General features: G+C 33.0%; 1 protein-coding gene across 16 annotated transcripts in view; it reads right to left on the reverse strand.

The window, feature by feature from the left end:
* Slc4a10 (solute carrier family 4 member 10) overlaps nucleotides 1-24224 on the reverse strand; it is a 458674-nt gene that overhangs the window by 80660 nt on the left and 353790 nt on the right. For 11 of the 16 annotated variants that reach the window (XM_085834838.1, XM_085834841.1, XM_085834840.1 and 8 more), the window contains 4 exons: nucleotides 16032-16192; nucleotides 10149-10337; nucleotides 1309-1400; nucleotides 298-387 (listed from right to left, as the gene is read on the reverse strand). In XM_085834838.1, coding sequence (XP_085690964.1) covers nucleotides 298-387; nucleotides 1309-1400; nucleotides 10149-10337; nucleotides 16032-16192 — 532 coding nt within the window. The remainder of the gene's footprint in view (nucleotides 1-297; nucleotides 388-1308; nucleotides 1401-10148; nucleotides 10338-16031; nucleotides 16193-24224) is intronic. The other 5 variants (XM_085834843.1, XM_085834849.1, XM_085834846.1 and 2 more) reach the window with 3 other exon arrangements.

Below are 24224 nucleotides of genomic sequence, written 5' to 3' on the forward strand. Positions count from 1 at the left end.
ATTTAAAATCACAATTCTTAAAAATGTCAAATATTCCTTTGTTATAAGATAGTCAATTTTTTATGTCATCACTTTTAAGATATTGTTTTGAAGTAAGAACAGCAGAAATTAAATTTATGGCAATGTGTGACAGATTTATTATAACTTACAGATGAATGATGATGTAATGCTTTAAAAATATAACTCTTAGAGTGGCAGATGGAACACATTTAAAAGGGTTTAATATTTGAATTACATGCCTTCAGACAGTGAAATGAGTTTTGGACTACTGTAGAAGTCGAGCCCGAGTACCCTCACCTCTCTCTCCTGCTGGTGTGGAGGTCCTTTGTCAAGCCTTTGTTTCATCCCACATGGACTAGTATGCCCCTTTTGTTGGCCTCCCAGTCCCTGCACGCATAATTAACAGACTTAAGCTTGTACATCATGCTCCCAGAGACTCTTCCAGGCACCAGAGGGAAAGCATGCACATAGCTAGGGCTAGCTCAGGGATACAGTATCCCTGGGAAGCTAAAACAGGGCTAGGAAGCAGAGTACCATTAGTCCTTTCAGAACTTTTATTTAGATTACTTCCTCGGACTGAAGACCATTCCCACTTCTTCCCACTATTGCTCGTGCTGAGGGCATTATCAAAATAGTACTTCCTTATCAGCCACTCGGATAAAATGGTTGAACATCCTTATTTTTGACCAATATTGAAACCTCTCTGTTCTATTCAACAGTTATGATGCCACAGCTACTGTAGAGCATATAAAACGTCAGATATATATTAACCAAAATCCCTTCATTTTTGCTAACTCATTATTTTCTTAGTATAAATTCAAAGAAATTATTTAATTTAGACCATATACAACTAGAAGTAGCTTTCACCATAGTAAGCCTTTTATATGTTTTTATTCAAAGTTCTGCTCTTTTACCTCCTAGGGTTTCCTTTACTGACTCCTCAAATAGAATGACGGTAGAGATTGATATCATATGACTTGTTTTTCTACAAATAATGGGAAGATTATTTTGAGGGAGAAAATCTAGCACATATATTTAGACAACAGATTAAGCTTCTTGTGACATTCACTTGTTCCTTCTACTGCAAGGGTTACTCCAAGTGGCTGAATTCAAAAGATGATTCTTAAAATTTACACATCTGTTTTCTCAAATGGGTGAAGCCCTGCACATAGACTGAACTCTGATACTTGTCTATAACAATTTCGAGCTTCAGTAAAAAAACAAATAAAGACATGCAAGTGTGTCAATAGGTAGCAGTTTCTACTAGTGATTTAGCAGCTTACTTAAATGGAAGAGAGGAAAGCTTACCTTGCTAAAGTCTACAGTGCTGTTTTCCCTGCTGACATCATTTTTATTCTCAGCACAGGCTGGAGCAGACAGAGGAGAAACAACCTGACCTGCTAAAAGAGATTGTTATTGCAGAATACAGACAATTACTTATACTGGGTGAGATATGAACTTCAATTTAACAAACTAAGTAGATTTTTTAACAAGCTTTTATGATGTAAGCATGAACATTCAATTAAGTGGAACTATATCAATATAAAGATTATCGGTTACAGATAGAAATGGGAGAAATCAACCAAGAACATTTAAGCCAATTATCAATTTAAAACACTAAGTGATTAATCTCTTTGAAGAAAAGATGCCTACAAATTTTAACTAAATTTAACCAAAACCTAAGGTTCATTGACTTCTAAATATCAATCAAAACTAATAGTATATATTTTAAAGAGACATAACTTTGAAGTTCTGACTGAAGAATTTTTGACAATATAGAAAAAGGACGAATATTAGTAAGTTCTCAGAATTTTTTTCTGTTCTATTACATTTAAAAATCCAAATCACTATGTTCTTTAGCAATAAAATTTAGAAATAGAGCTTATTAGAAACATATGTGATTTTGTGTCTATAACTGTTCAGTTACATAAGCTCTGCTATTCATCTCTTATGCAAGAAAAGGTCACTAGACTAGAGTTGCGCTGGTTTTCCATGAGTTTTATTGAAAATATAATTAAGATGTAGGTCTCTCTCTTGTATTAAAGGTGAGGTTAGTTAGCAGGACCAAAGAGCTGGGGATGTGGCAATGACCATAAGACATGAGGTTCACCATTTACGATGCAACAGCCTTTGAAGCACAGACCATCTGAAATATGCCACAGTTAGCAATAAATTATAATTAACCCAGTGTGCTTAATTTCCTCAGCCTACTCTCTACCCATCTTTTTACTTTCCCTGTGAAATAGGTAATGCAATTCAACATGGAAGCCGTGACAATGTGTACAATTTAACCCAGTGGCTTCAGAAAGCCTTTTACTTTCATGGATCTCAAACATGAGAACTCCTCCCTGTGTCTACCTTTTCTCTCTACATGCTGACATCTCAGTTTTATTCAGAATTCACTTTATTCTCATCCCCTTCGATTACTGCCAATTCTGAACATCTCTAACTCCCTTAAATGGTTACAGAAGTTTTTCTCCTTGTTTTTCCTGATCAACAAAGATGATTAAAACCAAAATTATTTATTGTACATACTCATATAACTTCACTGATTAGCCTAGTAAGGCTCACAGACAGAGAACATCTGTTAAAAGATAACATTTTCTGGATTAAAATCCCTTTGTTACAAAGGAATAGATTTAATATACTTCTTGAATTTAAATATTTTTCTCCTTCCATCAAAAACGGAAAAATAATATATTTTGTGAAGGTAAAGATCCAATGACTTTTTAAAGTGAGTTAACCTCAAATCATGGACACAGATTCTCATATTTGAATACATAATTCAAGGCAACGAATACCGTTCAAGGGAAGTCAGACAAACTTTACATTCTCCCATCTCTACCTGCAATGCACAGCTACAACTGAATTGTTCATCAGCAGCCATTCAATTTACTGTTCTCAAAATAATAACTGTTATTTTTAAAAAGCCTTTACATAATGCATTTGTGCTACTAACAGATGTCTTCAATCACCAGTTTCACAACATTTCTCCATAATTGCATGAGTTGGAACATTAGATATATTTAAGCCTAAATTATTAGATATTCTGTAAAATTAAGTGGTAAGACCCATGTTATGGAAAAATTAAATAAATGTATATGTTTTCTTATAATAATTTATGCCATGTAGCCAGTAACTACATGAAATATCATTTACATAATACTGTAAGAAAACACATGCAAAAAGAGTCAACCCAACACAAAACCAACTTTGATGAGATTGAATCAGAGAGTGAATATGCTAGAATGTATAATTTTAAAAATCTGGTTTTTCTTTCATTCATATATATATAGAGAGATATATGGAACAATATTTTATAAACTATATTCAGGTTATAAACTATAGTTAAACATTGGCACTTGCATTTCATTTGGTAAATATTTATGATTACTAATATGTTGCTATTTGTGATAATTGTAATAAATATATTTGGAAATTTACTCTTCTATGCTACTCCTATTTTAAGAATTAAAAGTAAAAAATATTACCTTATAGAACTGATAATCAGAACGTAAATTAGATACTATGATCTTTGAATCTTTTAAGTGATATTAATAATGACCTAGTTCTGAATATCAAGTAAGAAGCACACTAGGTGACAGTAAAATATGTATTTCTAGAGTACAGACAAATCCAGAGAACTTGTACTATAGTACAGAGAGGAAAGAATGTATTCTATAGTACAACCATCCTTTCTATAGGTATAGAAACCACAGTGTTTGTATCTTCTATACTTTAGAATAATACATGAATATATTTGTCACATCTAAAGTCATTCAAAGTTTAAATAGCATTTAAAATCTGAATTTAGAATCATTTAGAGGTGTTACCTCTAAAACTACACTTTAAATTATTAAAAGAAAATAATATAAATAAGGAGTTTTGACAACTTTTTGGGCACTGAAAATCTATAGGTATAATTTAAGTTTAAAAGATTAGCTTATGTTATTTAGGGAAAATTACAATACTTTAAATAAAGCTTATATATTTTGTTATATACACAAAGCTATAATGCATGCATCGTAATAGTCCATAGATTCCTTAGGTCACAGAATAGCTGTTATAATTTGTTGCCCATTATAACTCGTTGCTTAAAAACTTAACTTAATTCAAGTATCACCACTTGAAAGAAGTTGGTGGGCTTAGATTCCAAAGTGCACTTCATGAATTCAAAGACTGTCACATAAGACACATGGACAAATATAGGGAAGGAAATTTCTAACACAATTGCTGACTTCTATGATAAAAAAAGTCATTCAAAAAATGACAACTTTTAGGTGCACTGACTATTTTCTAATATATTAGGAAAAAACTGCAGGCCATTTCCCTCTCCAGGGGAAAAGCAGTAAGAAGGTAGAAATGAGTCCTTAAATCCTTAGAAGCGTTGCAAGTATGCTATTAGTTTATGATAACTTTTCTAGTTACTTTAGCATGATGCTTGCAAACAAGTATTTTTGTCTGTTCCTTTCTAATTCCTACACCATGAGCACTAATAATTGTTCAGATAATAATTCATGTAATTAAATGGCATTGTAAACTTAGATTATCTTAACTATTATAAAGTGCAAATCTTAAGGCATCATGAAACTTATACAAAGCATGATAAAAGTTTATAACTATTTATATGTAAATATTTGAGAAATCTAACACTATCCTTTCTATTCAACATCAAAGGTTACTTTATACTATTACTTAATCTGTTAATTATATGGTTCTTTATTTTAATGAAATATTAACTTGCTTTATTACATATGAATTAAAGCATAGAGTATATAGCATGTATATTAGCAGCTGTTTGATTTTCTTTGAATTATATTTGAGTCTTCACATCTAGCTCTTTCCTATATGCACATTGTATGAATGAGTGATATAAAACAGCGGTTTTACATTTTTTATCCAGTGTAAATCAAATCATTAGATAATTTATGTCCTACATATATCATTGTTGCTACTGGTTAACCCAGTATAAATTGTATGTAGTAGAAGGAAACTGGGATGAAGACATAGAGATGCAGTACTATTATCCTAGAGTCCAAGCCGGATTACACTACCTCAGAACCTTCAACGCATTTAGAGTACCCAAAGGGTAGGAGATGAGGGAGGTACAGAGATGAGATGAGCCTGTTAGAGACAGACACAAGACAGAGCAAAATGAAGAAATATAGAGATGAATGACAAAGTTACATATATGTGCAACAATACATTTTTATGGAAATAGAGAACATGGAGAAAGAGATAAATTTTTAGGAAATTATGATTAGGTGAGCGACACTTCCAAACCAGAAAGAGTATTCATGCCATTAATTGTTGAAAGTTGGTATGCCTGGAAATAATCAGTCTCAAATAAGAAAGTGAAACTTTAAACATGTTATCTTAGAAATATGTTTGTTCTTAAAATGTAGTCAATTTTCATAGCTCAGTGATAATACAGCCTCTAACAGATACATAAGCTCTGTTAATAAGTAACATAATTTTAATTTTCTTTTAACAGTAGACATGTTTACATTCTTCATATATAGGAATCTCTTACTATGCTTTCTCTCAAGCAACATTAAGATGTAATTTTCTAGCTTTCTCCTTCAAAGTTGATCATTATGAGGAGTAAATACTACATGTTATATTGTTTAAAATAACACAGTGCTTTAAAAAGGAAATGAATATCTAAACACATAAAGACATCCTGCATCTTGGAATAAATATACAGCATTATAAGAAAAGTAATTTTAAGGCAGTAAAGCAAGTTTGAAAACCACAAAGAAACGTCGTTAACAATACATCTGTGGCTACTGCTGGAAGGGCTCAACCTACCCAGGTCAGAATGCTCAACACAAATGCCACCCTTCTAAAGCTAAGGGCTCTGCACTTAAGACTCTGAACAGTAGATTACAAGAAGTTAGCAGAAGCTTTGTAACTTTCAGGTTCTAAAACAAAACAAAACAAAACAAAACAAAAAAACAGCCACTGGAAATTATTCTAATTAGGAGGGAGAAAAGGCGTAGAAGCAAGGGAAGAGTTAGAAATTAGCAGTAATGGATTGGGGGATGAAAATACCCTATACTACAGAAGCCACGAGTCCCAAGAATGATCAAAAACATGTAATCAGGATATTAACATCATTTTACAACAGAATTGCAATACAAATGTCTCCATGCATAAGGGAATGCGTGACAGAAATGATAAATAGCATTTATGTATTTTGGTTTCTTGATCATCTAACACAAGTCACATTTGTGTTTGAAATGTGTTTCTAGATTCAAGAAATGACTTGAATAGTCTTGATATTTTTCATTTCAGTATTCTTTTCAGGGTTCTAATGTCAAAGTAAATACTATTTTCTATTATTTTTTGCCATTGTTTTGCCAAATGTAACTGTCACTTTCTATTGAAACATCAGAATCAGTCATTTAATTCTCACAGTTTTGATGCTTAATGAAAAGTGAAAGTTAAACACAGCATGGTGGCATTAAAAATGCACGGTGAATCCATAGCATCTTGCATCTTAACCCTGAGGATAATGTGCAGAATACCAAAAATATTGACATATATATGTAACATATAGATATATACATCAGAGTATTTGTAGGTGAGATTGAAAAATATCTTTAATCACTAAGGAAAGGTAACAGAGAGAAAACGTGGACAGGGAAAAGAAAGGGAAAGAAAATACACTATTTTCTTTTTAAGTAACATAAAACAAAGAAGACCTGCATTTGAAATGCAGTATCTAGATGTTTAATCCTTGCGAGAACAACCAAGGTAACACCCAAAAGTATTCAATTAAGGAAACAGAAAGTTTATTCTAAATGTTTCTTAGACTTCCTTTTGTAAATATCACTTCATTTTTGAGGACATTTCATACTTTGATCCTAAAACAAAACCACATTAAACAAGGGTAGATAACTCATTTCTACATCTTTGCTCCTTTAAAAGAAAACCTTCTATTAATTTTAATGTTATAGTGTTAAAAAGGAAAAGGCCCATTTGGTTTTGTTTTAGTAAAATGGTTTGCTCCAGGGTGTTTTTAAAATAAAAAGAATATTACATTTATGCTTTTGGATGGTAAGATTCCATTGCATCCCCTTTTACTATTGCACCATAAAAATTAAGTCTCTAATCCATGTTTTAAAACAGAGTGCCAATTCTATATTTATGCTTTGAGTTCCAATTTCTTTGTTTATCTCAAGTTTGTCAGTTTATAGAGTCCATAAGTAGATTGAGAACCTTAGTAGTAGAGGTCTTTCACACTTGTGGGTAGGAGACTTACTTCTAAATTGTTGAAGTCTATACATATTTCCAGACTTCTCAGAACACATAATTATGTAAAGTGTGTGAGGAAGCAAAACAGAGTCATGAGGAGGTGTTAGAAGCCTAGGCTTAGAAACTACCGCTGACAGGATGCTGTACAACAATACTTAATTGGATATATGAATCTTATTATAAGTGCTTCCAAGTTTCTATTACCCTAACACATGCCCTGGAAAGATTTGTATGTGTTCATATAAAGGTTGACTGTACAGATGGCAACAGAATTACTAAGATACTAGTTTTTGGGAAAACGAAGCTGTTTCACAGATAAAAACAAAAGTCCTCTCTGTAAATGCTGTCTCTATGCGCATCTGCATGTAGACTAGTGCTTCACAGCTGTAAGTCTGTCCTCTTTCCTTAAATGTAATGGAAGTTTAAAACATTGGCAGTGAGTATAGGTCTGCACATGACAGCACAAGGTCAAGTCAGTAAATTCCACACCTTCTTCCCTTTCCCTAAAATACATCTAAAATTTCAAATACAAACACTATTCTCAGTGAAGATTGAAGTAACAAATATAGAAATTATATCACACATGATGATTAGCTGTTTTAATAAACACATTTTGGTCTATAAGTTATTGTCTGATTTCCAAAAATGTAATGAAATGAAGACTGTTCATTTGTCCAAAAATTTTTCAAAATTCTTGGAAAATTGTAATAGGATATTTTAATAAGATTTTAAGAGTCAAGCAAACGTAAATCTCCCATAAAGGTTATTAAATATCTAGATTGGGTTTCTTAACCTTGGCCAACAAAATAAGTATTAGCACTATAAAAGCAACAATAACTTCTACCGGATGGTTTTTCTGTTCTCTAGTCATCTAGGCAGCTGCCAGAACTTACCATTTGTCTACCCAGGGGTTTTTCTCTAATAATTTAATAAAATTGTCCTCAAGTTTCCCTTTAAAGAGTAAACCACTACACTTATATCTCAAATTATAAACTCTTCAATTTCACATTAATGTATATATGTTTAAATCAAATTATAATTTTGAATATGAATTAATTTAAATATAGTATTTATCTTAATGTTATTTCTGTATCTTCAAAATAGTCAGTAGAATCTACTAATATAAGTTGGTTATATGCCAAGGCATGCATGTGACACTTTCAACGAACTTTGCATATATATCTAGAGACATGCTTCTACGTGATGCCAATGCTTTATAGTCAGTCAAGGACAGCATCTACGTTTCATTTCTGTATCTTTAATTTTTAGAAATTAAAACTAAAAATTTCAGCTGCTTTTGTTGGCTTTTTAGTGTGTAATAAATAGAAGACAATATTCTCATACTATCAAAATAGAGACACGAAGCAACAACAGAGAAGGTTAGAGAATACCCAAAGGCAACAGACTAGGGACCGGAGGAATGAGCCTTCCAGTATAAGAAAAGGGAGAACTCTGTCTACCCAGTCATGGGATTTTCAATGAAAGATTCACTCCTTTAAATACCTAAATAAAAAACAAATATTTCAAATGCTACTTCTCAATTAGAAATATATCATTCAACACTATCCAACATTTAATCCTAAGACTTAATATACTTAATGACCTTAAGATACTATGAAACAAGTTGAATGATTCATTGGTGTATTTCTTTTGTTTGTGAACATTTGACTCAGTAGTATGAAATCATCCTCACAATACAAGTCTAAAGAAAACATATCTTCATATAGTTGCAAAGTATGTCTGAAACTTTTGAAAAGGGAAGAAAACCACAGAAATATTCTGTTCTGTCAATTCATGTTACTGTGGTCAATTTCCGTAAGTCAGGTTTTCTAATAAATCATTTGAAAATATTTTCACCTTTTATTTGATATTTTAAATAAATATCTTATTGCTATGCTGATTGTGAACATTCTATATAGTTGAGGTTGACCTTGAACTTTCTGCAGCTTCTACCTAAATTCCAGGATTATGAGTATGACTGCATCACAATGTCCCATTTACTCAGTGCTGCAGATGAAATGTGGATTACTGAATACTAGACAAACATTCTCCTTACCGAGCTACATGGCAGTCATAATTTTTGTCTTTTAGAACTGAAGAGCATTTATATCTGATGCAAGAATAACATATCCATATGATCTTTATGGTAAATTCATTTTCCTTTATGAAGATATGATAACAAATTTTGAAGCAATTTCTTAGTGTAAATGATAATTAAATTCATTCAAGGAGAAAACTAATAAGCAGGGTTATGAGAAAATAATATTGCTCAAGTATGCTGTTGTGTGAAGATTGTGATGAGGCTCCCTGCACACTGAGATGCTGCTGCATAAAGAGCACTGTGTTCAGGACAGAGAAGAGACCAAATAGGCAGGACCATGTTAGCTGCCACGTTAGCTGCTGCATCGTTTTATTTTCGATAATGAAATCTGTTGACCATGACCAAGATGGGAAAACCTTTTTCTACAAAAAAAGATGATTTAATTAGAAGGCCGCCACAGCATAAACCATTTCATTACTCTTCTCAACTCTGAGAAAGATGAGGCTTAGAGTTTTAGGTCAAGATAGAAGATGTGTTCCATTTAGGTTTGCTGTTTGGATCTGTAAGTTAAAATTGAAAATCGATTATTTTACTCTTCTTATGAGCCTTTCTAGAAACAAGTTCTTTGATAAGGTGTCTACAATTTGATGATAAAGTAAGGCAAAAATATAGTGTATTTTTGTGTGTTTGTATATATATATATTTATATATATATATGCACACAAAAGGAAATGATTCTATTAAAATGATATTAATTTCAATAAACAATTTTCAAATAAAAGATTTTAAGTATTTGGAAAGAATTTAATATTTCATGGTCTTATAGTAGAAACAAAAGAGCACTTACCATTTTTATCCATGGAATTTGGTTCTGATTGTTTCTTGCCAATATCAGCAAAAGATCGGACAATAGGAATCCTGTTAGCAAGTTTTTTCTGATTCTGGTGATGATGCTGCTTCATCAATGCTTCGTGGACCCTATGGCGAACATCTTCATTCAGCTGGCCTGAGCTGACCTGCTGGTCAAGGACCATATCTGAAGACAGAAAGAAGATAAAGAGCACAGCTTTTCTGTTTAAAATGGACACCCTGAATATTAGTCATATTAAAGTAGGAAGAAATTCTTTTGACAATCTCAATGTAAGATGATTCAAATAAAAGTCTATCTTTTATAGGATTGCCACAGGGAAACATGAATTTTCATTATAAATCACTTAATTTTAACAATAACTTCTCATTTTTCTAAGCATACTCAATATATTAAACAAAAAGTTATGTTATTCATCAAACAGAATCATATGATTGTAACAGAAAAGGTTATGTTATAGTCTGTATCTCTGTCTCTGTCTCTCTGTCTCTTCTCTGTCTGTTTCTCTGTCTCTCTGTCTCTCTGTCTCTGTCTCTTTCTTTCTCTCTCTCTCTCTCTCTCTCTCTCTCTCTCTCTCTCTCTCTCTCTCACACACACACACACACACACACACCATTTCTTTCACATAGAGTATAGGTATTTCTTTTAATTTGTGAAGTCTTCTTACACTCAAAGTTTATAACAGTATCAACTAGTTACATAGTTCCGTTTACACCTTTAAGTAACAGAAAATGCAAATCACCCTAACTAAACTGAGTCCCTCTTTGCAAACAGGTGAACTTCAAACTTAGACTACAAATTTCTCAGTCACCCAAGAACACAAATTAACGAAGTACACTACAACGCTTGACATTTTGCACATATTTTAATGTAGTTTTTCTGTGACTTTCTAGTGAATACTTTTCTTGATTTTTCTAAGTGGGATTAGGAGCTATCCAGCAGTTTTGTTCCCAGCATTTATAAAGTAAATAAGCATTTTATTTGTTACAAACGTATCTCTTTCTCTAACAGAACCCATAGAATGTGTTTAATAACAAGGAACTATCGCTTTAAAATGTATAAGGAAAGACTTCAGAAGACTGAACTGAGTACACTGATATTTGTCATACATATCAAGTGTGCCAATGAAATAAATAACAGGAAAGGGCCTTTGAAATTCCTTAATGATGTAGTATCACTTCACTGAGCCTCAGTATTAATATTCTGCTTTCAGAATATCAAATATTAACTCTAATTGGTTTGGGGGAGTACAAATTATATAAAGCAGATCCCAGTGAATTGTCTCCTGCCAACACATTCAGGACACTGCAGGCATCAACATTAGCAAACGTTCCTCTTAGAAACTCAGTTTCCTGTTTGTACAAAATGGAAAGAGACAATGGAGAATAACTTGGATCCCTCTACAACATTCTAGCTGTGTGACCTTGCAAAGCTGAGTAAGTGCAGTTGTTATCACTTGAAGGATGGGAGTAACAATGTATGCACTGGAATAGCACTGCAGCTAGAATAATAATCTAAGGCCCTTAAAGCACTGATTAGCAAATTGAGGCCAACCAGTAAGTAATTTCCCAGTGCACGGTTTTCTTTGCAATTTCCATTAAATTGGGTATAGTTCCCTGTGAAGTCTTCAATATTTTCAGTTTTTAACAGTATCAACTAGATATTAAGATGAGTTTGTCAATAACAGAAATATAAGTCGCCTCAGTTGAACTGACTCATCTGACTGACTTGCAGAAGAGGAAACTCAAAATGAGGCTGTTCTAGTTCCATCTCTCTGTGATGCTGTATGCATCCTCTTGAGGATCTGCATTTGGGCTCAGTCTCGTTTCCTTTATGGGTGTAAGGTGGCTGCCAGCAGTAACAAGGAAATATCCTTGTTCTTATCCAGTAGGAAATACATTAGCTTTTGTCCCTTGCTTTTATAAAAGGTTCATTTTTCACCTGGCATAGAAAATTCTACTCTTGACTGACACGAACCAATCACTGTCAGCAGAGATGGGATTCCTACAGCTTTTTTGGACAGGACAAGAATTGAATTAATTAGCCTCAGTTTTTCTGCCATGAGCCAGATAACAAACGATTTCTGTCACAACTCCCCAACTCTGCCTTTGAACTACATTAAAATTTCCCAAAGATTAGTGAAATTTAGTTTGATACAATTTTTACATCATAAAAGCTTTTTCTGTTTTAATTTTCAGTCATGTGAAATGTCCCAAGTCACAGCTCAAAAGGCCTACAAAACTAGGCAGTTGGCCATACTTAAAACAAGGAATATAATTTGCTTTGTCACTTTCTGTTCACAATGGGAAAGAGTTAAAAATGAATATTTGGGACTTGGCAATGATACATGTGAAGTACTTAGAAATCATCCATTGCAATAAAAAGTCTCATTCAATTCCAAAAAGTGCACGGCATTAAATGATGAAATGTAAATTCATGTCTCAGTTCTTTGCAGATCAGTATTTATGACATCTCTGAATTAAAACAAAATAAAGGAACTGAAGAACTGTCATCCCATTATATTACTTTGAAAACTTTCTGTGACCAAAAATGTATATAAAATACATATTCATATACAATAGAAATTATAAGTTATTAAAACACTAATATAACACAATTTCAAGACAGATCCAGAAACAGAATATTAAGACTTCTATGTTTACTATGCTAAACAGAACAAAAGCTGATCATATAAAAACCATATATGTTATAATATTATTACTAAAATTCTACTGAGCCACAATTACAGGAGCACTATAAAGTCCCCTAACATTCACCTTTATAGTTATATACAGATAAGATATTTATTTCAGGCAGACACATAGGAGAAAGTACTTGGGTTTTAAAAAGCATTCATGTGTTCAGTAGCCCCACAAACCCAGTCCATACATCCAAGGCATGACTACATTACAGACTGTATTAGTGAACGAGAAAGGTTAATCTTCTTGCTTAAAAATAAAGCATACTGGCATGAGGCTTAAGCACAAAGGCAGGAACATGATTTAGTCATCACCCACATTGTTCTATTCACCACAATAATACTTATCAGTATTAACTAGAAATGTAGGAAGGGATAATGAGCCATGATGGCTTTAGGCCCAAAGTCGAGTCCTCACATCTCAGCAGGCAATGGTGCCTAACACCGGGAGCTTGCCAAAGCCCTATGCCAAGATCTTGTTAAGAAAAGAAGCAAAAAGGAAAAAGATAGAGCACATTGTTCTGACTTCAAGCACTCTACAAAATCTATCAGTGCTGTGTAAAACGGCTTCTGGATGGAGGAGTCATTTTTTTCATCATAATTAGGTAATTGCTTTAGTATAATCAACTCATCATGATCACAAAGTATTCTAAAAAGCCATACTTATTGCAAAAACTATATAAATCTATGCCTTCTTCAAATTTCCCATATAAATGTTCTGAAAACTCGTGGCCTTAACCTTCAAAGAGATGCAGGAGTCGGGAATATGAAGTGATAGATTCTTTGTGGCTGCCAAAATTAACAGCATAAAAGCTGAACACTTTACTTTGTATACTAAGGGTTGTCATAATATTAACCTGGTTTTATGGATTTATTTTGCTTTTAACAGGGTCTCAGGATGCATCTCTGGCTGGCCTGGAACTTACTGTGTAGGTCAGGTTGGCCTCAAACTCAAGAGACCTGACCACCGATGCTAGGATTAGAGGTGTATACTGTGCCGTCGCATGAACCTGATGTCAAATAATACATTCTCATGCCAGTCTTAAGTTTGCATTCAGTGGAGATAGTTATTAAATTTATCCTTCAGTGAAAAATTTTAAGTGACAAAAGTTGCTTTAATGCGTTGTGAGCTTTGATTGATTATTTGTCCACGATACTAACTTTAGCTTGATTTCAATTTCTTTCTAACTTTCATTGACAGAATCAGGGTAAAGTATTCACACTTCAAAAAGAATATTTCCATTTCTAATCTTTATAATGCTGAGTTTTAAAGAGATTAGCACAAACCATAAATTGTCTACAATGTATATGAATGTAAGTAGGAAACACTTTCAACATAATTAATCTCTGCATCAGAATAAATCATGGTAAGAAATATTATACCTAGAGATTTGTGGATTTGAAAAGGTTAAGTAATATTTTGAGGGATAGAGTTTGGATTTATTGAGTTCCCTGAAACATGGGGAAATAGATATGTTTTAAATTAACTTCATCCAAAAGAAAATCCTACTTTAATTATACCAGAAATTCTTGACAGACCTGCCAGATGCAAATGGGATTTTCTGCTACTAAATCTAACAAAATCTCTTTAAGGAATTATGAGAGTCTGTTAAAAAAGAAAAAAAAATACCAAAAATCTGATAGAAAAAACAAAACAAAACAAAACAAAAAAACACTGACATAAAATAATTTGCCATTCCAAAACAATATCTGGTTCCTTTACAAAGAAATGTCTAGAAAGCATTAATTCTACACTTATTCATTCTTGAAATGACATGATCCCAGATCTGGAATCCTAAAGGAAAAACAAATATGGTTTCTAGAAAATAGACACTAGCTACTAATAAATGTACCTAGTTTTTGATTTCCTAAAATAGAGAAATAATTGATAATATGAAAAATTACTGGTTTTTAAATCATCATAATCATAAGCAAAACCAACTTTATGATTACAGGTTAATTTAAAGAAACTATTTCCTTATCTGCAAATATCATGTCTAAGACATTAATTCTACATATCTCTTTTTAATAGGAGAAAATAGCCTCCATCCTACATTTAAAGATTGATATAACAATAAGATATAATGGTAGATAAGAACAAACTGCAAAGTTTAGAAGACATAAATATGTAAAGCATATATGTTTATTAAATATAATAAAATTACCTGATCATAACTGAATAAATACAAAAAGAAAATAATATTTTAATGAAATTTTAATGATGAAGTAAATATCTTTATATTACACTCAAGTCGCAATTACAAATCTTTTATTCACAGTTGAAAAGGAAATGAAGCAAAAGTCAACACAATTATGTCTAGAACCTGTAATTTCTGTATACTGTTAGCTCTAAACTACTGTCATATCTTGAATAGTATTGTACAAAGTGCTCTACATGGAAAGCGGAACGTTCAAGTGGGACTACTTGGAGTCAAACAAAAAGACACAGGTTGACCAGAGAATCACAAAGAAAAGTAAAAAGCTATTTGAGGTATTGGGCCTACTGAACTACTTTCACTGCAAGAATAGATTCAGAAAATGTAATTGTGGAAAACTAGATTGAACACAGCTCATCTTCACTGGGTCTACTGAGATGAGCAAAAGAAAGGCAACAGAGATAGGAAAATAAGCAATTACTGGACATTTCCTGCTCAGAGTAATATCCTAACGAAAACATTAGAAATCACATTCTTTAAGAAAGTTAAATGAAATCATAAAAGGCATGTTCTGTGATCAGTGTTGTAATCCTGGGATACTTGACAGATATATTTCATATAGCAACTACAAAACTTATTCTAATTAATGTATTCTCAAATGTAATTCAGTCACTTAATCCACATAAACAAACTCCTTAGGGGAAATCTTTAACTATGTAAGGATTAGTTTCTTTGTGTGTGTGGTCTAAACAGGTTCATGAAAATATTCAGGGAGATCTGGCCATCTGTTATAGATCATCATTTAGAAATGAGTTGAGGCTTATTTCAAATTCAATTTATTTTATTTCAAATAAAGAGATAGAAGAAAATTATTTTAATGCACCTTACACAGACTATGAAAACTTGTTTTTCACTGTTCACACATATATGGAATTGTCAGGAAAAAATAATAATAAAAGTCAGCCAAGCTTGTCAGAATTAAATAAATTAAGAAAACAAACAGCTTACCTGCAATTTCTTCTATCGTGTTGGCATGCATGTCCAGTAGCACAGTTCCATTCAGGATGCAGCTTCTCAACTCAAACAAGCTGTGTAATGAAAGCGTGGCCACATAGGGCTTACTCCATCTTTCTCCTCCATCTTCCACATCCTCTTCAAATTTCAGCCACCTATACAAATAGATATTCTTGTAAATATATTAAGTACTACAATGTTGAAGAATTATTCCCTATCATAAAAAAGTTATAAAAAGAAAAGTCTCCAAATTGAAACTTGTTTTCATGGATTTGGAAAATAAGGAAAAGATAGTCCACTTTACTCAGTTACATTCTCTTTAAATTCTATTAAACAAACATTTTTATTGTAATAGATTGTTAAAAACAAAGATTTAGTTTTTTAAAATTTATCTAGCTTTGCAGAAATGTTTTTTAATGAAAATTTGCCAGTGGTCAGTATTGTAGTACTAACTTTAAAAAATAAAAGAAAGCATTTTCCTTTGTGGAAAAAAATTTGTAGTTAGAAAAAAAAGGTGAAAGAATACTTAATTTTTTCTTTGTAGTTGGAACTCTTAAATTTCAGGTTTTAGATGAAAATTTCTCCAATAAATTTGTAGGATGCTTATGCAAATTGGCACTTAATTTGTAGGTAAAAATTCTTGTTATTTTGCCTGGAAGAAACATACTCATGACAGTCAGTGGTAGAACCTGGATACACAAAAATTGGTCTTGGATATCATTCCACGGGTACTCCTGCCAAGAATGGAGCAAGAACTCTGAATCCAAATGGAAACCACTGCCTTCTTAGTGTGAAGAAACAGTTTGCAATATCTGCAATCTTTTGTAATTAAGACAAATAGGAAAGATAAGGGAAGTCAATGTTTCTACTACTCTGGCATCAACCTCTCAATGATTTAGGGTCTTGCTCTCTAATCTTATCCAAGGACCTGTTTAATTCCACCACTAACCTAAATAGCCTTCCCTCCTCTGTTTCCCTTATTCATGCCTCTGTCGTTATCACTTTTGGCCACGTTTCCTCTTTCCAAGTGGAAATACACACACACACACACACACACACACACACACACACACACCTATCTGGTATTGCTATTTATGTAATAAAAGACTCAATTTCAATGGTTGAGAACCCATGTGAGAAACTAGACAAAGAATTAAATGTATTAACAGATAGTAACCAAGAGTTTGTTAGAAAGAACAGAGTCGAAATGAGTGTCAAGAAAGCCATGGATCTGCCATAAAGTTCAAGAAGCAAAATACTATTCATGCTATCTTTACACACACTGGGGAAAGCTATGCTTATAGAGAACCCACAAAGGATAAAAAACAAAAACAAAAAACAAAAAACAAAACAAGCCTCACATTTCATCACCAAATCATCCACAATATCTCTTCAAAGAACACTTCAGTTTTTTCTGTTCCCTTGTTTAATTGTTTTTTTACTCTGTGATTTTGACCCTTGGTTTATTTTGTTGTTTACTGTGGTTGGCAGAGAAGGCTGTGGGAATTCTAGCTGGAGAAAGGGTTCCACCATGCAGCCCAGGATAGCCTTCCTTTCCTCTGCTTCCCAAGTGCTGAAACTATAGGTGTGGACCACCCCACTCAGCTAAGGAGTGTTTCAATTGGAGTGTGTGTGTGTGTGTGTGTGTTGATGTGCACATGTGAGTGTGCATGTTAGAGGAGGGAATTCAAGCGCATGTATGCATGTGAAGGGCACAGGTAAATCTCCAGTTTCATTCCTTCAGGAATCATGTACGACAATATCTTTTATGCTTTGATCTATTCTTTCAGAATTCCGTAAAACATAATTTGATTATGTTTTTTTTTCCTTTTCCCTGAACATACCCCAGCAGCTCCTCACATATCCAACTTCTTGTTGTTCTCTCTTTTAAAACCAAAAATCAAAACCATGGAGTTTGGCTTAGGCTGGCTAACTAATCTTGAGCATGATCCCTGCCATGGACTACAACCGACATACCCACAGAGGAACAAAAGGATGATATTCCCCTCTCCTGGTATCTATCCATGGCAAATAACTTCTTGGCTAATGGTGAGTCTGTGCCTACTGCCCTGCTTCGTTGTTGGAATTTTTGCCTGGCTTGAGCTCGTGCGAATCTTATCTATGTTGTTACAGTTTCTGTGAGTTCATGTGTGCATCAGTCTTGTTGGTCTGGAAAACACTGTTTTCTAGAAGTTGTTCACAACTTCTTAGTATAGTAAACTTTCTGTCTTTTCTGCATAGATCTCTGAGCTTCGTTGGAAAGGTGTGATAGACATCACATTTAGGAATGACAATGGCTTACTTTCTGAGACAGGATCTCTCATTAGGACTTGGTGTTCCCTGATTGGACTAAGCTGGCAGGCCTGTAAGCCCAAGGGATCCTCCTGTTTCTGCCTCTCCAAACCTGGAATTACAGGCTCACTATAGTCTGTCTGGCTTTTTATTTGCATGTTGGGGATTGCTTTACTAACTGAGCTATATCCCCAGACCCTTCTTTAATTTTTAAAATGAGTGATTCTTAAAATTTTTCTGCCCTTTATAGATCTTTAATAACCTCATATTCAATTGGTGATTATTAGGGTTGGTTGTTTGGGGATAAAGTGAGACATTAGTAATTTGCACCCCTTTAATTAGATGAGTCCACGTGAATATAACTTGTTCTGGTCAATGAATTCATAGTACAAATTATGCTTACTGCTCCCAGGACTTGGCAGGATTTAACTGCAAAGGTGTGACTCTCCTGATCATTCTTTTTTCTATGATATGAGAACCAATCATTTTCAAGATAGAGACTGTTCTCATACCAAAGTCTTTAACATCATCAAACATATGGACCAGGTCAGGTAAGAATAAATATGACTTTTATACTCTTAATTAATTAGTACTTCTTGAATTCTTGACATATATACATATATATGACATATGCTATATACTTAGTGTGTGTGTGTGTGTGTATGTGTGTGTGTGTGTGTACATGTGTGCACAAAGCCTCAGTAATCAATGTGAGACAGATTCTATTGGAGAATGTTCCTTGGTCTAGTTGCAAATAATAAATAAGAAATTTGACCTTTATATTTGCAATATACATACAAACTACAGTATGACCAAGGTAAAGTCTTTACAAATGCTCTGGGTCAGTTTCTCATATGAGTAAACAGGAAACAAATTCAGCATGTTAATAAATAGCTGAGTCCTTCTGATCAACAGTCTTTTCAAATCCAACTTGCTTTAACTTTATTTTCTCCACTGAGGATTGTGGAACTCCCCAGTTTAATTTTGGTCCTTTTCTGCCTGAAGTTTATATGTTAATTCCTATAGCAGAAACAAAACAAAACAACAACAAAAAACTGAAAACAATTTCATCATGACAAAAGTTCTGATCCCTTTCCTTTTATATACTATTTATATATTTTTAAATTATCAACTGTGCAAGATAATAATGATTTTTTAACAAAATGGCTTTTATGAAATCTCTTATTATTTTGCATGTTAGTCACATGTAATGTGGTTTTCGATCAATAGGAGAGAGGAGGAAGAGGGAGAGAGGAGGAAGGGAGGAACAAAGAAAGGATGGGGAAAGAAAAAAAGAAGAAAAGAAGAAGAGAAGAAGGAGGAGGAAGAGGAGGAGGAGGAAGAAGAAGAAGGAAGAAGGAAGAGGAAGAGGAAGAAGAGGAGGAGGAAGAGGAGGAGGAAGAGGCCAAGACAACTACAGCATTACATGGGCTGGCATGATTTTCATGTTAGATTTAAAGAGAATGGATTATATAAAGATTTAATAATTTTTTTGTGGGAAGACAGGCATTCGTTCCACACAAAATATTCTAATTTATGGTTTAGGGGGCTGTAGTTTTTTTTTCTATCACACATACAGCTTTTAATTACTTGATTACAACTGTATTAACTGACCTATAAAAAGTTTATAAAGTGTAACACAAGTTCATTTTTAAAACACAAGGTGTTATTTCTATATAATACAATCAAACTCCCTTTAAAACAATACTCATAGATACCAGTGAAGATAGGTGACTGGGTTTCTATATTATTGGATCATTTTTTAAAGTAAACATTTTAATTTTTATTAATGATTTTTATTTTTTGAGATGATAAAGTTACATAATTTCCCCTTCCCTTATGTCCTTCCAAACACCTCCCATGTTTTCTTACCAATCCATGGCTTCTGTCTTTTAATGGTGGGTGAGTGCATATGCCTGTGTATGTGCATGTGTGTGTGATGTGTTTGAGAATATTGGTAAAATGTATAATTATGTGTTTTCATCCCTTGTGTGGATCCATGCCATTTCTGTAACAGAGACAGTTCAGACCGCTCCTGGGCAACAGAGTGAACCCCTTGTGCCACATCTTTATCTTCTCAACCTTTGCTCAGTTGCTGTCCCCTGACAATCACTAGACTGTTGTTTTATCACTTCAAGGATGCAGAACAATACAGTTGGAAAGTTTTAGACTTGGCTGGTTTTCACTTGAGACTCATCAACGTTGTTTCATGTTTCAATACTTTATTCTATTTTTCTGCTCAGTGATATTGTTTCATGAGTAATATTCTGCTAAGTAGAATTTGTGTAGAAACTATTGCGTAAACAAGAGTTTTCATTTCTACATAACAAAATGCCTAAGAGTACAACTGGTGTGTTAAACAGTAAACATGAGCTTAATTGTATAAGAAACTACTATAGTATTTTACAGGGAGTTTAACAATTACACTCACAGGCGCAAAGTATGAGCAGTCTAGCTGCTCTCTCTCTTTAACAGCACCTCTTATTTCCCAATGTTTTATGTTAATTGTTTTAGTGGTCATATAGTGACATGTCATAGAAGATTTAATTTGCCTTTCCCTAAGTATTAATGGTAAATATTTTCTAAGCCATTTGCCAGGCATCTGTGTGTTTTATATATATGTTTCTGTGTCTGTGCATGTGTGTCTGTGTCTTCTGTCTTCTCCCAATAACATGGTCTCTCATAGAAACCATGATTGCATCAAGTCATCCATTCATGTAAGAGAATCTTGTGTGTCCTGAGACCCCCTATTTTCTATATTTTAATTTTTTAATTTAATCATTGAAGATAAATTGGTATGAATGTTTATATGATACACACACACACATATATATATATGCTATTTTGCATATATATGCCATATACATTCTCTGCAAAAAAATCTGTTGCCACTTCTACACATTTTCCTAATTTATTTTCATGCTTTTGAGTATCAATGGTTCTTTCTTTCATTTCATAACTTTTGCATGTTGTCAAAAACCAGTTAGCCACACATGTTAGTGTGTTTCTTAGTTCTTGACTATGATCTACACATCTATGTATTATATAAACTGGCATTTAAATACAAATCTGCATTCTATATTGTTTCATTTATAAAAATATTTCAAATTGAATGTTTGTTTCTGTTAGAAAAGAATGGAGTCTTAAAAGTTCTAAGCAGCTTAATAGCTAAAAATGACCAAATGTAAGTTACATGCATGGTTGGTTTGATGAAACCATCGATTTTTTTGGAAAATTATGGGAAAAGACATAAGGTACTTGCCATAAAAGAAGTCTACAAGTTACAAATACCACGTTACTAAGAATACCACACATTTCATGATTTAATGCTTTATGCCAACTCCAGAATTATGCCAAAAGCATTAACACACACTTAAGAGAATTTTAAGGAGACTATATTAAAGAATAATATATATCACATAAGTATTACTTTGTTTTCTGTGTTTTCATCCAATTTCATCATTTAAATATACAAATAGAGAGGTTTACAACATTGCAGATCCTGTTTCAAGACTTTTAGCCATTGAGTATATGGTTAAGTTACAAAATGTTTCATTACATACATTTCAGTGGGCTACACTCTCGTGAAGTCCATTTGATGGATGATACATATACACACACACATATATGTATATATATATGTGTGTATATGTATATATATATATATTCATATACACACATACATACATATATAATCTGTAGACCAAATACATGACATTTTGTATATGGGGGTTGGGTTCCCCTGAGCAAATTGTTTTCATCCCCTTAGTCTGGATCTGCTCTGATCCATGATTAGCCCACTGAATTCTCTTTTTACTAAACAACATTAAATAGGTGTTTCATGAATTCTTTGAGGATTAAGTTGATGAAAATGTGCCCCACTTGTATTAAAATACACAAAGCAAATTCTTCTACCATTTAACAACAGATTTTTTTTTTCTAGAGAAATTAACTCTGGATGTATTATTTAACACTAACTCAGCTTAACATTTTTAGGAAGTTTTGCTCTTTGATTCTGTCAAATAGGAAGGAGCTCTATAGTTCCTAATTATGGTTTTGGAGGCGTCAAGATACTCCCTGACAAAGCTTCCACCTTTAAGACACTTGGAACAGAACTAGTAAATATATGTAAAGCAATTCATCTTAAGGAGACAGGAACTATCAAACCCCAATGTTTAATGGCTCTAGTTATTCTTTTCTCTCAATAATTTTTTTGATTTTTGAGATTATAATATAATCGCCTCATTTCCCTATTCAAATGTATGGTCTCTTTTTTCTTCATTAGTTGTTATTACATATATCTACATATGTAATGTTTATGCAAATATATTCATAAATGCTTAAATATAATCTGCTCAGCATGTATAATGTTACTTGCATGTACATTTTTTGGGTGTCTTAATTCATATGGTCTTTGCACTTGCATTCTATTGAAGAGTTCAGTTGATGTGAATTTATACTAATCTTGACGCTCAAATGCTTTTGTAGCATCAATAAGATTGTTTTGGTGTACTAACACTTTTCTATGCTACCTCTAACCATCAACATCTTTACTAATCCCTACTTGGCCCTTCTGAACTCAATTGTAGAAAACATTTGAAATAGCGAGCATAGTGAATAAAGCACACTGCCTGGACCATCTCGTAGCTTTGGGCGTTGTGCTCACTTTCTATGCTCTTTTAAAGAGAGACATCTTATTTTTAAGTGGGACATTGTAATTTTGTTATTTCAGTAGTCTCTTCATATATTTCTTTTAGGGTTTTAAACAGAACAGCTGTTTTCCATAAACATTTATTATGTAGATAAGATCCAAAATAGTAACTTCAAAATCTAAACCTTTGCTCGTTTTGCTTGTCAAAAATAACAAAAATATCATTTTCATTTTTACTATTAGAGTAGAAATCTACTAATCCCACAAAAATACTAACAAAAGAAACAGTGCAAAGCATATGCAAATTATTTATTAGAGTTAAATTGCATTTGAAAAATCAGATGGATTAATTAATTAATCCAAATTATTTTTAGATGGACAATGGCAAAAAACCAAAGGTACTTCTATCACTTTAAAACTCACTAAAATTTAAATCTCCAATAAGTACATTCTGCTTTCTGTAAAATACTGCATCTCAGCCAGAATGTACCTACCTTTCTCTTAAATGCCTATTTTGATTGTTCATCAGATGTCTCCATGAACTTCAAACAGCTGTGACATGCTTAAGACTCTAAAAGTGCAGCAATAGACATTGGTCCTAGCTAGCATTAGCAGAGCAGGCTAATAATTAACCAGATCATCTCTTTTCTTCTTTATGGATGAACAGACCAACACACTCTGGTCATTTAGGGTGAGCACATTATTCAAGTCGTTTTGTTAGAGAATGTTAAAATCCTATCTGATTAACTCTGACAGAAGGAAAGGTGTTTCTAAGATTCCTTCTACCAATTCCTAGCTCTTTGAGACTGGGAAATTTATAAGTATATTTTTGAATCAAAGAAATGGATCATTATGTGATCTACAAAGTGGAAAATTCTAAATATGATGTGCTACTCAAGACAAAACAGATTTAAATTTCAATTCTCATTTTTATTATAAAGGCTGAAAGCAATGAAACTCTAACAAACAATAACTCTGAGCGTGTAGTAGTGGCATGCATACGTTAGCAGTAACCAAGGGCTTTCTCGTTAAAATTAAGACAAGCTCAACAAGAGGGAAACTGGGCTTGGTTTTGGAAACTTGGCCAGCACTAATGAAATCATAGATCTTGGAGGAGAACCTACAACCACTATTTACTAAACAACCACAGTCCTTTAAGACAATCTAAACATTTGTCCTTATATCCACAGATATAATCTCATAAACTAAAAACAAAATCTGACCAAGGAGTGCTTCTCAGCAAT

This window comes from Mus caroli, unplaced genomic scaffold, assembly GCF_978045245.1.
Source record: "Mus caroli unplaced genomic scaffold, Mus_caroli_1 scaffold_2, whole genome shotgun sequence".
Taxonomy (NCBI): domain Eukaryota; kingdom Metazoa; phylum Chordata; class Mammalia; order Rodentia; family Muridae; genus Mus; species Mus caroli.